At 28.3% G+C, this 17,681-nt stretch overlaps 1 protein-coding gene across 1 annotated transcript in view; it reads right to left on the reverse strand.

Moving 5' to 3' along the window:
- Positions 1 to 255: 255 nt before the first annotated feature.
- The window catches only part of LOC113367749, a 27,158-nt gene continuing 9,732 nt past the window's right edge, over positions 256 to 17,681 (reverse strand). The window contains exon 2 of the mRNA XM_026609328.1: positions 256 to 577. Within this exon, the coding sequence (XP_026465113.1) occupies positions 256 to 577 (322 nt within the window). The remainder of the gene's footprint in view (positions 578 to 17,681) is intronic.

Genomic DNA, 17,681 nt, shown 5'->3' on the forward strand with positions numbered 1-17,681 from the left:
AAAATATTGACTTAAGCCTTATTATAATACTATTATACTGACGGCTTGTAAAATTAATAAATAAATAAATGAATAAACAATAAGATAGCAAAAATAATGAAAGTTACAGTATTTGTTGTAATAATATATTTGAAAACATTCAATATTTCTCGAATATTTCATTACGGTACGGGAAGTTCCATCAATTTTCCTCAAGGCACGATGCCATACACCACTAGTTCATACTTCTTTCATCTATCCATTATTATCTATCCCTTACCTATCATTCGACCTCGAACTAGAATGACTGGGGCTCCTCGAAACGCTGGCGGAGACTCCGCCGATACTATTGCTCTGCGCCAGATTCTGCGAAAGCCTTCCGCCGGCGGTTGTGTTCGTCCCTGAACTCGATCTCGACGACATCGTAATGATGGGAACGCCACTGTCGATAGTTGAGGGGGTGCAGAGCGGCGTCGAAGGGGCCGATCGTATGGGGCCTCCATTCTGGGTACCCCCAGACGACTGTTGGAGAGACTGAGATTGGGTTTGGTTTTGGGGGATCGAGAGGTTGTTGCTGGAGGCGAAACCGTTCGCAGATCTGAAAAGATAAAAGATAATAGATGAAAGACGCCGAAATCTCGTCATACTAACCGGTCGTCGTACAAAGCATACTGAAGAAAAACTTTTTAATATGTAAACATGTTACATGTTTCAGTAATTTAAAAGAAAAGCCTATACATACATTTTAATTTAAGTTAATAAAAATGACACATATTAAAATTTAGTATAAAATAAAATTGACATAGGGTAGGGCGGGGCACAAAGGTCCAGTTTGGCTTTCAGTAATCATACTGTCTAAACCCAATGAACAACCTTGCAACACATAACACACATCAAACAAGCATCTATCAAACTATGTACAGAAAAAAATTCACATAATTCCTAATTATATAAATATTATTTTCATTACTATTTTTCTTTTTAAATTTGGTATCTGATTCATTTTACCCCATATACGGGGTGAAGTGGGACAACCAGGGAGCAAACAGATGCAATTTCTTCTATCAAATTTTAAAGGAATTTTACGCTACATTATTGAACCAATGCAAAATATTAATTCTGGGGGTACATTTGTTTCAAAGATAACACAGTATATTTCATTGATCTGCTATTGGTCAGAAATATTCATCAAACGAGCCGGAATAACAATTTATTCAATTAATTTCTTGTAAAATTGCTTTTATATATATATATATATATATATATATATATATATATATATACTAGCTGACCCGGTAAACGTTGTTTTAGGAGGTTTTAGTAAGGAATATTCTAAACAATTTCTAGAGAATCAAAAATATCAATACTTTAAGTGTATAAGGATGTGTTGTTTGAATGCTATAAACAGTGAGGTATTATCATATCAAAACAATAAACCCCATTAGTTTGTCTATATTTTGTCAATACAATCAAACTGGAAGTTTTATACGCTTTCTATAGAAAACATGGTATAATCCATCCCAGTCTTTTTTGGTCTTTCGACTTATTGATTCGTTTCAAGTTTTTCAGATTCATTTTGGATTCTGGATTTTGTGTATATTTTTAAATAATACTACTGACCTTATATAAAATTTTCAAATTTCTGCGAGGATAGATAGAAAATGAATTAAGTATTTCTTCTTTCACTTGCTTTTTAAAAAGTTTCAAGTAACATTCGATGAATTAAAGTAAATTTAATAAAAAGTATATATGTAGAGCAGGGCGAGGCACAAAGATCCAATTTGACTTTGAGCAAATAATAATTATATTATAATAATCAAACCAATTATATCACTACAGACAACACATATCAAACGAACAATTATCTGACTACGTTAAGTAAAACTTAGCTGGTACTTCATCACTGTAAAAATGTGCTTTTTTGCAGTCTTTCAAAAAATTGTCAAACGGAAGAAAATACTTTTATTATGGATTTTCAAAGATCACCGTTTATCTCCCTATAACAAAGTCATGAGAATCAAGGTTATAGCTGGTTATACATGTTTTTTCCTCTACTTTCAAATATTGTTGTTAAACAATGCTTAACTTTACTGATTTTTGACACATCGGACGTGGACCTTTTTAACCCCGGACCTTCATATATTACTATCTATTCTTCGATAAATTGTGGGAAATTATAACTGGGAAAATGTTATTCGACAAAATGTCCCTTTGATCGATACCAAATTTAGGTTCTGAATTTAAATAACATAAATAAAAAATTATATAACCTAGAAAATGTTCTATAAATACCAATTAGTATATAATTATACAAATGAGATCTTTCAGAGCACCGTGTTTGAGAAAAATATGCTAAAAAGTGCATTTTCATATTACCATTTCAAAAAAGATGATATTTTGAATTTCAACAGTAACACTTGGGGCCCGTTTACTAACTTTTTTGTATATAAATAAAACTACAAACACAACTACTTACTACAATTTAATCATGATTAAATATCATTCACGTAAAACATCCTATTAAACGTAATTGAACATCATATGTCAAAAACGTTTGACATTTGACGTATTAGCCATCGTCCATTGTTTTATTTAAATTACGCTTCTACAAAAATTCTCAAATTAAAAATGTAAAGTTTCTACGCGATTTTGAAATAATATCTCACCTTTCCCACAACCTACTGATTGACACGAATTTTTCAAGACTAAGACTGGCCAAATCGGTTTAGCCGTTTTCGAGTTTTACCGAATCATTTAATCAGGAGCTCCATTTTTATATATAAGATATGTCCTAATTTATGTTTGTTACAAAAAAAAGTATTTTAATACTTTTGCGACAGCTCGTGGTGTGTTATTTTGCAAAGTTGAAGTCGTAAAAAGCGGTTTATTTACGTAGTAGTGTTCTACTAAATTTTAATGTGAAGTAATTAAAAAAAGCAGAACTTACTGTAATGGAATAATAAAATTGCAAAATTGGGTTTTTATACTGGTTTTATAAAAAGACTTACACCACACATGCGCATATATATATATATATATATATATATATATATATATAATTTTTTTGTTCGAAATAAAAATTGTTGTAAAATAATAGTTATGTATTTTTGTTTTAAAATAGTGTTTCAAAGTTTGTACATTCATTGTCATTAAAAGTATTCTTCTCTAACTTGACAAAGATATTCGGTATGCATTATTGTCATATTTTATTTTTTTACAGTGGTTGTTAATGTAATTTTTTTACTATAATTTGTCATTTATAATACCTTAACGACCTTGTATTTTTTATTTAATTTATTTTGTTTTCAAATTCTGAATATCAAAATAATTTCACTGCAATTTAATGATAAGTTAATATTTCAAATATAATAATATTATTATATGGATACGAATAGTTACCATTGGGATAACTGACTTGAAATTTTAGAAAATCTGAAGAAAATGATATGAATACACATAACGATTTACATATCATGTTATTCGTAATTGTATTCTACATCTTTTATTCAAAGAACATATTTTCGTATCTTCTTACGGTTTAGCTTGTAGAGTGTAAACTGTGTGAATATTCGATTGTTCAAATACAAAGTACGGTTAGGTTTGAGCAACTATCTACACTATTCGATATTTCTGTAAAGAAAACATATAAAGTATTATACATCGTTAAAAAGGTCTCAAAATTCTTAGTTTATTTCCCATATATCGCAACTTCGAATTCCGAACGGTGTGGCCTACAGGCGAGTTGCAGTTGAAAAATTCAAGGAATAGTGAAAAATCTCGAGAAAATTATATGAACACACTTAACAATTTATATATCATTTTATTTGTAATTTTATTCTGCATTTTTCGTCATATATATATATATATATATATATATATATATATATCTACAATGCCACTTTTACTTTTCGATATTGCAACACGTTGCAGAACGTTCACTTACATCAACATTGACTTCTACTATTTCATCTGAATCATAATTATTTTAATGAAACATTCGGCTTAGGACATTCTAATTTATCTAATATCTAAAAACCAGTTCCAGTATGATCAAAGTATTTATTCAGCTGACTTGAGAAAATATTTAGGACGAATAAATGAAATTATATATATATATATATATATATATACTAGCATACCCAGCCTCGCGTTGCGACGGCCCTTATTAAAATCGGCCTGATTTGAATTTGAATCCGTTTGACAACCAACATTCCAAATCTTTTGTTAAATTCATATCAATTTATTCATAAAATTCCCTGAACATTAACAAACGTCATTTTCGGCATTTGTTTTAAATTCATAACCGCCCAAATTTATTTAAATTTGATAAATTCTATTATTCTGTATCTAAAATGTGATTTGTGATATTGCCTATAATATGACTTGGAATAATTAATGTATTTGTTCCTATTTGAATTCGTTAAAAATATTAATTCTTTGACCTGGCAAATTTTGTTTATGATTAAAGTTAATTGAGGACGTTTTAGTATCCGAACTAATATGGTAAGCAAACCAAATAAATATAAATTATAAATTTATTCATCTAATACTTTCCATAGATATTGACAAATGACATTTCACTTTTTTTTAGTTTACAACTGTCAAAATTTATTTTAATCTACAAACATTTATTTCTGTTATTTTGAATATAGCATTTTGCCTAATTTGGATATAACTGTTGGATATATTATAATATATCTGTTCCTTTTTAAATTAGTAAAAATAATATATTTTTTGAACTATCAATTTTTTTTTCAAAAATCATAAATCGTTTTTTCTCGAAGTTTCCATAAATATTGACATTTGCCATTTTAGTGTTTTGTTTTTTTGTAGTGAATTTCTGTCTAAATTTATGGATATATATATATATATATAAAGACTGTATATATATAGAATATATATATATATATATATATATATATATATATATATAAAGACTGTATATATATAGACTATATATATATATATATATATTGTGCCCTAATGCAAATTGCTGGAACTTCAAGCACCGTAATTAAAAATTCGAGTAATGACATTAGTGAGAATTATCAGAATTATGATTGGTTAAGTCAACGAGCAATTCTTGCTGCAAAGAATAATGATGTACACGCACTGAATTTCACCATTCAATCAAAATTGCTGGCGATTTGGTGACATACCAATGATTCCGACTGGTCTTCCTTTTGACTTCAAACGATTGCAATTTCCAGTTCGACTTGCGTTCGCAATAACAAGTCGCAAGGCCAATCGCTTAGTATTTGCGGGATAAATTTCAAATATATTATTTATAAAATCATTGTTTTTCACATGGGCAGTTATACGCTGCCTGTTCACGAGTTGGAAAACCATCCGCGTTGTTTGTGTTAACGTCAGAACAAAAAACAAAAAATGTGGTTTATCAAAGAGCACTTCAATGAAACGGATAATTTGCGGATTCACTTTCATTTACTTAGAGAAGTTCAACTAAAAAACACTTCATTTTTGTAATCGAAATAAATTCATTACTGTTGTGCAATAAAATCAAATTTTTCCTTCCCAAATATAAAACAAACAAAAAATTTCTTCATCGTTCTCACGAAACCATCTGGTGGCGAAACGGAGTTTGTCGGGTTTGCTAGTATATATATATATATATATATATATATATATATATATGTATCTGTCTATATTTATAACGGCAGTCAGTTTCCAAAGAGAACAAAAAAAAGAACTCTACTGTGTTATAATTGAACCCATCAGTCGTGTCCTACATTTTTTTTCGAAGACTCTTTCTACATCAAGCAGCCGCGTCCGAATTTCTTCTGAAATGTGTCTAATAACATGTGTTTGTGTGTGTCTATGTGTGTTAATTTTAACATTTTAACACCGAGACATGTGTTTATGCCAAACTGAGGCTGTTTAATTTCATGAAACCGAACGCCGAGTTATTATTAATATTGAGAAGTTTACTGTCTGCTATAATGCACTGCGGAAACGGATTTTGTACGGAAATTAATAATAATAGTGAGATATTTGGTTTTATTATTGAATTTTCTGTGAAATTAAACTAGGTTACCCAGAGGTGGAGAAATTATAGTAATCGCAAAAAAATCGAAAATGAAAATTTTTATATATCTTTACGTTTCAAAGGTTTCTGAACTTATTGGCATACCTAAGAAAAAATGGATGTATGTATGGGTGTGTGTGTATGTGTGTGCGTGTGTGTATGTGTGTTCGGATACAAATTTTCGTCGACGATTTCTTGAACACGGATGAAGCGATTTGAATAATTCAAAAAACGTGCTGATTAGTTTTTGGCGAAGGCAGGTCTAGCCGTTCCGAAGATATGGGGCAAAAAGTGCCAAAAACGGTAACTCGATCAGGTTTTTTAGAGAACGGAGCATCCGATTTGAATAATTCAAAAACATTTTACTTGTATGAAGAACTGATCAAATTTTCATGAAAGCAGGTCTAGCGGTTTCGGAGACCTAGTGAAAAAAGTAAAAAATGCCATCTAGCGGTCAAAAATGATCATTAGACATATGCACATCAAATTAACAGATATTTTATAGAGATTTCAATAAAAAGTATAAAATTTGTTTACATCATTGTTATGAGTTCCGTAACTTTGTTTGTCCGTTAAAATGCGATGCGGCGCTTCCATATTTCCTCTCTTTGCTTTGAAAACAAGTTCAATATTTTCAAAATATTTTACAATATAAGAAAATCATTTGTTTCAACAAAAACATTTTTTTCAAAAATGTTTAAATTCTCAAAAATCAAATTTTTTTTAAAGCTTAAAAAAAATGTAACAGTTTTTAAAAAATATATATATTTGGTACGGAAAGTTTTAGCAACTTGCCTTAATGCATGATGCCATACACCACTAGTTTCTTAAACTAGAATGAAAATTATTAATAATCAACAAAAATTAATTAACGATTAGTAACAATTGTTTCGAAAGTTTCAATATGTTTACAAGACAAAAGTACATAAACAAATCAAATAGATTTTGAATGAATGAAGGACCTTATCTCATATTTCATAATGTATTAGAAAACTTTATTTCATTTATAAACTAAAATATAACGTTAAAATTATTCATTTTTAGTACATATATAAAAATACTTTAAAATATTTGGAACTTTGTGTATTCAATTTTTTAAAAAAAAATATATTTATTGAAAATAATAGAATTTTTAAAATCTGCTTTTTTTCAAAAACTGATCATTTCTTTACACGGTTAATACGAATCAAATGTTTTTTGAATCATTCAAATCGGATGCTCTGTTTTATCAAAAACTGTTATTTATTACAATTGCTCCGTATCTCCGAAACGGCTGGACCTGCCTTTGACAAAAACTAATCAGCACATCTCCCTATCGACAGGAATCATTCAAATCGGTTGATCCGTGCGCCCGAAATTATGGACGAAAAATTGCATCCGAACATACATCCATACATACTACACACACACGCACATAATTTCTGTTTAAATGAATAATTTACAATTTTCATTTTCCATGACCGCGGTTTTTTGTATAATTAATTGTAAGTATAAATTATTCGGGAGGGCAGTAGGAAAAATTTAGTGTATTTTATGTTCTGATAAAAAGGAATGGTTTAAAGAAAAGTTTAAAAAAAATTGTTAATTTCATTTTTCATCGGAGGTCAACTTGAAGTAATTTTTTGCAAGGTGATACATTGACTCTCTTTATCAGTCATCATCATGATGATTTACTAAAAATAATAAAATAATAAAATTTATAAACATTTGGTGACGTGCGTAACCTCACGTGTTATCATATGTGTAAGTTTTGTTGAACTTTCATAAATTAGCGATTAAGGTGACACTAAATTTATATGGAGTGATTTATACTTATATAAAATATTATTTAAAATTAAAATTTATTTTTTTAAATTTTTGGCTTTTTATTATCCTCCACTAAATATATCACAAGTCGAAACGTATGTTCTTTACTATTCAAATTATTTTTTACCAAAAATCCTCCGATCTATTTTTCCCAAACGTGATAATTTTTTGTTAATATACGATTTTATTTCGTGCAGTTATATTAGAATTTCTCATGTAATTTTGTTTAATTTCGGTTTTGGCGATGAATTCGTGACAAATGTATTAATTTTGTTTAACAAAATCGCTTGATGTATGTCGCATGATGTCGTTTTGCAGTTTGCTTATCATTTAGCGACAGAAATTGCGCTAGAAAATTTCTGTTACCAAGTGGAATAGAAATATTTTAAATATTAGTACAAATTTTTTTGCACTTACATTTGTTAAATTTCAAAAAGCGCAAAATTTAACAACGCGAATTTTTTTCATGGCTTTCTAAGTTTTGAAGTAGTTTCAGCTCTTTTTGAGAAAACGTCGACGAAAGGTCAAAAATCTTAAGAAATATTTTATATTCTTTATTTATTAATAATTTCGAAAGAATGCTTTTTGTCCTGTCGTGTAAATTTGCAGAACGGTACAAAAATTTCGCACAAATATCTCTAACAATAGAGACTCATGGGAATTTCTATTTGAACGAATTTTTCTGCAAAGTGATTCATTGCGTTATGTGGGACATTTTTATGATGATGTGGCAACACTATTTTATTCTAAACGAAATTATATATTTAAATAAATTGCTATGAAACATAAATAAATAACGTGATTTGTCAATATATATTGAAACAAATTGTAAATGTTATATTTAACAAAGATGATATAACAATTTGCAATAAATTCGAAGTCGTCTCAAAATAATCTTAAAATTTGAATGTAAATTTTTTATAACGCTTCAATAAATTTGACCTGAATAATTTACAATATTAATCACAATTATTCAAAAAAAACATGATTTTTGAAGTGAAACTTCTTAAGGCGCGACTAGGGACTAAATCTGTGAAAATGCAACGGAAGGCCGTTACGCCCGAACTGTTCGATGATATCATTTCTATACGGGTCGATTGTGATTGGTCGTCGTGTCGTGCGGGAGGGTTCTTTGATTTTCATTCACGTTAAATTATCACAGAATATGACATTATATTGTATTGCAAAATTTTCGGAAAAAATAAAAATTATGAATCACATTTTTATATCACATATATCTAAGTATTTAGGCAAACTAAATAAATGCTATTAAAATGTATTTATTCTGTACGTTTCGAATCCGAGCCATCATTTTAAGTTCAAATTTGATTACAAATTGTAAAAAAAATAAAATACATACATAAAAAATAATAATATTAAATTAGTTATAATAATTACATTTATGAAATATTAGGATGTTTCTTTTATAAATTGATATGACTCATTTTTAATTTATAAATACAAAGATGAATAATTGGATTATTTCATCTCTATTACATCTTCTAAAAGTTATTCATAGGTTTTTTTTATAAATTTGAAAATCTATTTTAAAATGTCTTCGTCGTTTTGTTTTTAGAAAAAGTGTAAACAACAGCTACAGATATTTGTGTACACTATTAATTTGCTTCTATTTTTAAATTATAAAAAAGCTAAAAAATACTCTTCTTAAAATTGATACAAAATAACAATATTATCTGAATAAATCAATTTTATAATTTCACTATGAAATAGTTATTTAATGCTAGAACTGCATAAACCTTTCACTAGATGGACTGCAAATGTTTTCCATTTTATAAAGTGTCAAAAAATAGAAGAGGACTTAGTGAATGAGCGTTGCCGACAATCGTAGAATACTCCTGAATGATTCAATGTCATATGTTATATGTTTTATTTTAATAATAATTTAAATATTATTTGTGATATTTTTATTTCAATAATATAATGGCAATAAAATAAATTGTGGAATAAATGTGCATAAAACTGTCTGTTTATATATTATAAGGTCTATTATATGACGTTTAATCAATCGGGAGTTTTCCACGATTGTCGGCAACTACCCATGTGAAAAACAATGATTTATATAATCTACATTTATATATATGTAGATATCTTCACTCTCTATCTCTTTTATTTCTCTATATTATTTTTTGCTATATTTTTTCTAATCAATGTATGTCATAATATCGTAACGGGTCTCTGAAGTCTAGTCTAATCTAATCTAATAAAAAACAAATGGTCTACAAAAATAATTATTTTTACTTCATTCTCCATGTCACTGTTTATCACATAAATGTTATTAAATCATATAAACAGGCACGATAATAAATATTTATTCCCAACAGTTGAGACTCGAAGCGGTCGCATTAGGTCTATGAACTCGATAATTCATTTATATATAAATATATAAATATATATATATATATATATATATATATATATATATATATATATATTTGTAAAACTATATCGAGATGTTTATCATGGCTTGTGGAAATTTACTAACAACTATATAGATAAGTGCAAGTGATTGCGAATCAAATTAATAGACCTATTATTGGCCAAGACGTTTCTCTTATTGCACTACTCACCTTATCTTAAAATGAAATATGTAATTTGCTTCGATTTTACAATCCAACAAATAACTAGTTGGTATTGGTATTTAGCCTTGAGGCAAGTTACACAAACTTCCCGATATGTGTAAATAATCTACTTGATCAATAAAATATAAATTAATTTATGAGTGATTAAAGGTATTCCGAATGGATTTATTACACATATTTGAAAACGAACGAACACGTTAACTCAAAGTATTTTCTAAAAGCAAATTTTCACAAATCAATAATTTTTATAATTCAAGTAATCTACCGTTATACCAAGTAAATCATGTAATTTTAATTTTAACAAACGTCAACAAAACTACTCATTTTCTCAAACTTTGATGATTTTTTAAAATTAAACTACTTGTCGTAAGGCCGTAATATTACAGTAAGTTCTATAAGACCATGATATATATCGCCAAAAAAAGTTCCATAAAAATCGGCTTAAATTTTTTTTGCAACAGTTAATTACAAGAAAACGGATCGGTAGATTTTCATCTAAAACTAATCAGTATCATTCCCAACTAATATGTTTTGAAAAGTTTTTGAATTTTTAAAATCGATTCGGTAGTTTGAACTCAAATGTGGATGAAAAGTTTAACACTCTCTTTCAAATTACAAAGAAACGGCTCGGCAGATCGTCTCACAAAACTGGCAAACTATAGTGCTCATTGAGATACATCAAATGGCTCTTAAATTTCTGAAATCGGTTCAGGCGTTTTTGAGAAAACGTCGATGAAAGTTCTAATTTTGACAAATGCCAAAAAGAGCATACTAATTTTTGCAATCTTTGACGAATTTTTAAAGTTAAACGAGTTGTCGTCGGGCCGTAATATTTTAGTATGATCTAGAAGACTATGATATCTACCGTCAAAAAAAATAATAATAAAAATCGTCGAAAAACAATTTTTTAACACCTTATTACAAAAAAACGGCCTGGCCCGATCTCTACCAAGAACTTTCATAATAGGTTGTCAATAGGTTCCGCCTTTTTGTATTATAAACCAAGAGCAAAAAAGCGGAAGGGAGATAATTGGCAACCTAATATCTTTCGAACGATTTTTGAATTTTCAAAATCGATTCAGAATTGCGGGCTAAAATGTAGATGAAAATTTTTTCACTTTTCTGCAATTTATGAAGAAACGGCTTGGCCGATCGTCGCACAAAACTGACAAACAATAGTCCTCATCGAAATACATCGAGTGGCTTTTAAATTTTTGAAATCGGCCCAGCCGTTTTCGAGAAAACGTCGATTTACGGCAAAAAATCTGTTCACACACACACACATACACACACACACACATACTGTTTCCAAATTTGGTCTCATTCGATTCAGAATGGCTTGAAACGTCCAGGAGAAAACATAAAATTAGCGAATCGGATTTTTTGATGAAAACATAAACTTCTCCTTCGGGAAGTTAAAAATTTGCATAGTGGTTGTTAACAATGCAACGTCTTTATTTACTGAGGAATTTTCCAGAATTTCAAAAGGAGTATGTGACATTTGTACTCATATCAATTTTATCATCGAATTCAAATGGTTTTTCTGATTCCGAACTAATAATCGATTATGTAGAAATCCTTCCTGAACTATATAAATTCATCTTCTCAAAATTGTGATTTCTTGGTAATAAAGTATTTATAAAGTAATACATAAACTACAAGAATATACGTGTAATGGAAGTAATTGAGATCCATACTCAATAATTTCTGGGAAATAGAAACAAATTCAACAATATATAATTACTAGCAAACCCGACGAACTCCGTTTCGCCACCAGATGGTTTCGTGAGAAAGATGAAGAATTTTTTTGTTTGTTTTATATTTGAAAAGGAAAAATTTGATTTTATTACACAACAGTAATGAATTTATTTCGATTACAAAAATGAAGAGTTTTTAGTTGAACTTCTCTAAGTAAATGAAAGTGAATCCGCAAATAATCCGTTTCATTGAAGTGCTCTTTGGTAAACCATATTTTTTGTTTTTTGGTCTGACGTTAACACAAACAAAGCGGATGGTTTTCCAACTCGTGAACAGGCAACGTATAACTGCCCATGTAAAAACCGATGATTTCCTAAATAATCTATTTGAAATTTATGCCGCAAACACTAAGCGATTGGCCTTGCGAACTGGAAATTGCAATCGTTTGAAGTCAAACGGAAGACCAGTCGGAATCATTGGTATGTCACCAAATCGCCAGCAATTTTTATTGAATGGTGAAATTCAGTGCGTGTACATTATTATTCTTTGCGGCGGGAATTGCTCGTTGACTTAGCCAAGCATAATTCTGATAATTCTCACTAATGTCATTACTCGAATTTTTAATTACGGTGCGTGAAGTTCCAGCAATTTGCATTAGGGCACGATGTCATGCACAACTAATTTTCTTAGCTATAAACCTTGAGGAACCCGAGACCTTTCCAACGAATGCAAAATTGTCGAAATCGGTTCGTGCGTTCTGGAGTTATTTCGTCAGGAAGGAAAACCCGACTTATTTTTATATATATAGAAGATAATCTATTTGAAATTATTTAAAACAATTGTTGATTATTTTTATTACTCGAATTTTTAATTACGGTGCGTGAAGTTCCAGCAGCTTGCATTAAGGCACGATGCCATGCACCACTAATTTTCTTAGCTTAACGAATGCAAAATTGTCGAAATCGGTTCGTGCGTTCTGGAGTTATTTCGTCAGGAAGGAAAACCCGACTTTATTTTTATATATATAGAAGAAGATTAGAGCAAATGTACGTGTAAAAACTCCAAAGTTAAAAACAAAATAGATGGATTCTTGCCTAATTAGAGATAAAACACTCCAGTGTAATCTTAAACTTATTGTTACCATTTACACCTAATTCATAGAAATCACTTTTTTTAGACGGTCACACTAGTTGTGCCCCTTAAACTAATCGTTACCACTTACACCTAATTAATATATCATTTACCCATTTACCCTTACTTTGTTTTCCTCAAGAACTTTTCCTTGGCGATCTCTTTCAAACGGAGCGATCCGCCAATGTTGTTCGGCTGCGGCTGTTTGACGCCGCCTCCTCCTCCGCCGGCGTCATTTGGCGTCAGATTGTCTTCGTTTGACGCAAAATGCGAATTCGACGGATACCTTTGCACGAAGCACAACATCTTTTTCAATTTGACAGCGTCAAAAACACTTGTGTCTCATTTCCACGAATTTGCGACACTTCTTGTTCATCGATATTTGGTAATTGAGTTAGTCCTAAAGGTGATAAGTTGATAGTTTTAGAATAGTTTGGTTTTTTGGGATTGAAAGCGCTCAAATGTTTAGATAAAATATCTAGGAGTTATTTTTGTTTTTTTTGGTGTTTGATATTTTAAGTTAAAGTTTTGTTGCATTTTTCAATAACGGCAATATAAAGTTTTGGTTGTTAAATTGATTTTCGTATTTTCGTCATTTTTATTATAACACTAGATGACCCGGCAGACGTTGTTCTGTACCCATTAGGGTTTATACAAAAACCGACATTTCAAAAAACCGGTTTTCGAATTTTAATTTTACTAAAAAACCGGTTTTTAAACCGGTTTTTGAATTTTATATACAAAATAAATTTTTGCTCGAATATTCTGTAATTTATCCGCAAATTTAGTGTAATTTAGAGCAGTATTTGACTGAATTCATTTTCTTGATAATTTTAGAATAGTTTGGTTTTTTTTGTGAATCGAAAACGCTCAAATGTTGTCAAATATCTCCCTTCCGCCTTTTGTATGTAACCAAGAGCAAAAAAGCGGAAGGGAGATATTTGACAACCTAATATTTAGATAAAAAACTGGAAGATATTTTTTTTTTTTGTTTTTTTTGGAGTTTGATATTTTCAGGTTGCAGTCGATATAAAGTTTCAGTTGTTAAATTGATTTGGAACATTTTCGATTTTTTGTAGTTGAAGTTCTGAAATTGTGTCATTTATATATAGTTTGCTATGTAAAATAAATCAAAAATATGTTTTTTTGATTATAACATTTAAAGGATGCATTATATTGAGAATCAATATATTTATGATATTTAAAATACACATTTTGATATTTATATATTTTGAATAAACGACATTTTCAATTTAGAGTTTCAACGATCCAAAGTGTTGACTTTCTTGACATTAAGTAGACATACAATATTTAGACATTTTTAAATTTTCAAGTTTATTTTGCACTTTCCAGTTAAACTTTATCTATTTATATTTATGTATCAACTTTTTGGCATTTCAAAAGTTTGATTTTTCCACCATTTTGACTTAATTATCTATTTTGAAATTTTACTATTACAGTTGCTACATTTTAAAATAATCATTTAGATGTTGCAATATTAAGGCATTATATATTTTATACTTTTTTAGCTCTAATATTTGGGAATTTCGATATTTTTAACAATCGACAGTTTTAGATTAAAGTTTCGATCTTTTGAAGTTCAGACACATCAAAATTTTAATATTTTAAAGTATCGACTTATTCTGGTTAAAATTTTTGAAAGTGTTTTAATTTTGATGATTCAATATTGAAGCTACATGTTGAAATTAACATTTTAAAGTTTTATATGGAATATTCAACATTTTCTTGTTAGGACTTTTGGAGTTAAATTCCAAAGTTCCATTATTTGAAGTTACGACTTTACGAACTTACAAAACTTTGAGAAACTTTTATATTTAGAAATTGACATTTTCAATGTTCGGGCGTTCAAAATTATAAAGTTTCAATATTTTTAAATGAGACATTTTGAAGTTTCAATATTTTTGACATAAATTTTGACATAACGTCATTTTTCTAGCTTTATTTTAAAATCAATGTTTTCAAGTTGCAATATTTTTAAATTGGCATTTTAAAGTTTCAATATTTTTTTCCTTGAAGTTTTATATGTTTTGAATATTCGACATTTTTATGTTGAAGTTTCGACATTTTAAAACTCCAAAATTTTGACATAACGTCATATTTTTCTACTATATTTTGAAATTCACATTCTCAAGTTGCAAAACTTCAAATTGGCATTTTAAAAATTTAAATATTTTAAAATTGACATTTTAAAGTTTCAATATTTCTTTTTTTGAAGTTTTGATATTCTGAATTTTAGACTTTTTCAACTAAAATTTTGACATATTTAAATTAAAGTTTCGACATTTTGAAACTCCGAAATTTTGACATAACATCATATTTTTCTACTATATTTTCAAATTGACATTTTCAACTTGCAAAGTTTCAAATTGACATTTTAAAAAATGCAAATTTTTAAAACTGACATTTCGAAGAGTCAATAAGTCTTCTTTTGATGTTTTGATATTCTGATTTTTGACTTTTTTAACTTGAAGTTTCGGCATATTTAAATTAAAGTTTCGACATTTTGAAACTCCGAAATTTTGACATAACGTCATATTTTTCTACTATATTTTGAAATTGACATTTTCAGTTGCAAAGTTTCAATTGGTATTTTAAAAAATGCATATTTTTAAAATTGACATTTTAAAGTTTCAATATTTCTTTTTTTGAAGTTTCGATATTCTGAATTTTCGACTTTTTCAACTTTAAGTTTAGACATATTTAAGTTTTGGATTCGACGTTTTGAAGCTTCGAAATTTTGACATTACAACATCTTTTACTCATTTCAAAATTGACATTTTAATTTTCATATTCTTCCCTTGAAGATTTAATATTTTGAATATTCGACATATTCTGGAGAATGTTTTGACATATTGAAGCTTCTCAATTTGACATAACGTACTTTTTTCTTACTATATTTTAAAATTGATATATTTAAGTTGCAATATTTTTAAATTGATACTTTAGAGGTTCAATATTTCTCCCTTTGAAGTTTTGGATATTGTAAATATTCGACATTTTTAATTTGAAGTTTCGGCGTTTTCTAAGCTCCAAAGTTTGATATAAATTTTCGTCCAAAAAGTGTGATAGTTATTTTCGTCTGTTATATAATTAAACTGATTTTTAATTTGCGGCGTTCGAAATTGATATTTTCAGATTGACATTTAAGAGATTTAATATGTCTCCATTTAAAGTTTTCGATATTTTGAATATTAGACATTTTTAATTGAAATTACTACATTTTCAAACTTCTAAATTCTAGTTATTGCTACATTTTGAATAAAATATTTTGAAGTTTTATATTTTGAAGTATGATGCCATTCGACTTTTGCAGCTATCATTTTTGTCGTTAAAAATTTTGAAGTTTTAAAATTTTAAACTTGATTTCGCATTTTTAAACTTAGTCAAATTTAACTTTGGTTGAATTATCTAAACGTTAATGTTAAGAGCTAGAACTTCCAGAAAATAGTTTTTTATTAATTTGGAACCATTTGAGCCCTTGGGAGCAAGAAATTCGAAAATGTCCATGTTAAGGACCACCAATAATTATATAAGATTTGTCATTTCTGCATTATTAGATTTGCATACCCACTATCGATTTATTATATCACTAATTAAAATATTATTTTTAAAAATTTTACCAATTCCTTGTATGGAAATGTAGGTCGATCACCATCGTATCGAATCGATATAATTTATTCAGTATCGATTCTATTACTAAGATAATCTTATTCAAAAGTTAGTAGATTTCACGGTCAACAGTGAAAGTATATATGTATTCTAATAAGAAAGATCTTGAGAATTAATCAAGATCGAAAACAGAAAGACACACAGATCGAAAATAGAGATCATGCGATTTATGAATGTAGGCAGCAAAATTATAATTTATAAATTAATATAAGACAATGGATAATTATATTAATGGCAGTAGTCATGTGTTTCAAGTGAGTGAAACTATTAATCGAAATTTATTTTTAAAATAAGTTTGTTATTATTATTATGGTATTGTATAGAAATTTAAAGATTCAATTATCTGAAATTGAAATTTTAAAACTTTGCTATTTGGAAGTTTCGATATTTTTACGTTGAAGTTTTGACTTCTTCAAATCTAGTTACTTTTAATTTTCAAGGCACAGAAATTAATTAAATTAATTAAATTTTAACTAAAGGGATGACTTTTCTCTTGTTATTTACACTGGGTACAATTAGTAATTAATTTAAAAGAATTTTTGTGTTAAATTTAAAGACCTAGTTTTTATATAAATTAACTTAAAATAAAATAACATATTTTTTTATACAGTATGCAATTTATATTTGCATGTAAGAAAGTTTTGTTTAATCATTTTATTACTGAATAAGCAAAATGGAAGTGCCGAATTTCATTCATTTATATATATATATATATATATATATATATATAT

The sequence above is a fragment of the Ctenocephalides felis genome, unplaced genomic scaffold, assembly GCF_003426905.1.
Source record: "Ctenocephalides felis isolate EL2017-DRISC unplaced genomic scaffold, ASM342690v1 CF-g0.4_SCAFFOLD_01170, whole genome shotgun sequence".
Lineage (NCBI taxonomy): Eukaryota > Metazoa > Arthropoda > Insecta > Siphonaptera > Pulicidae > Ctenocephalides > Ctenocephalides felis.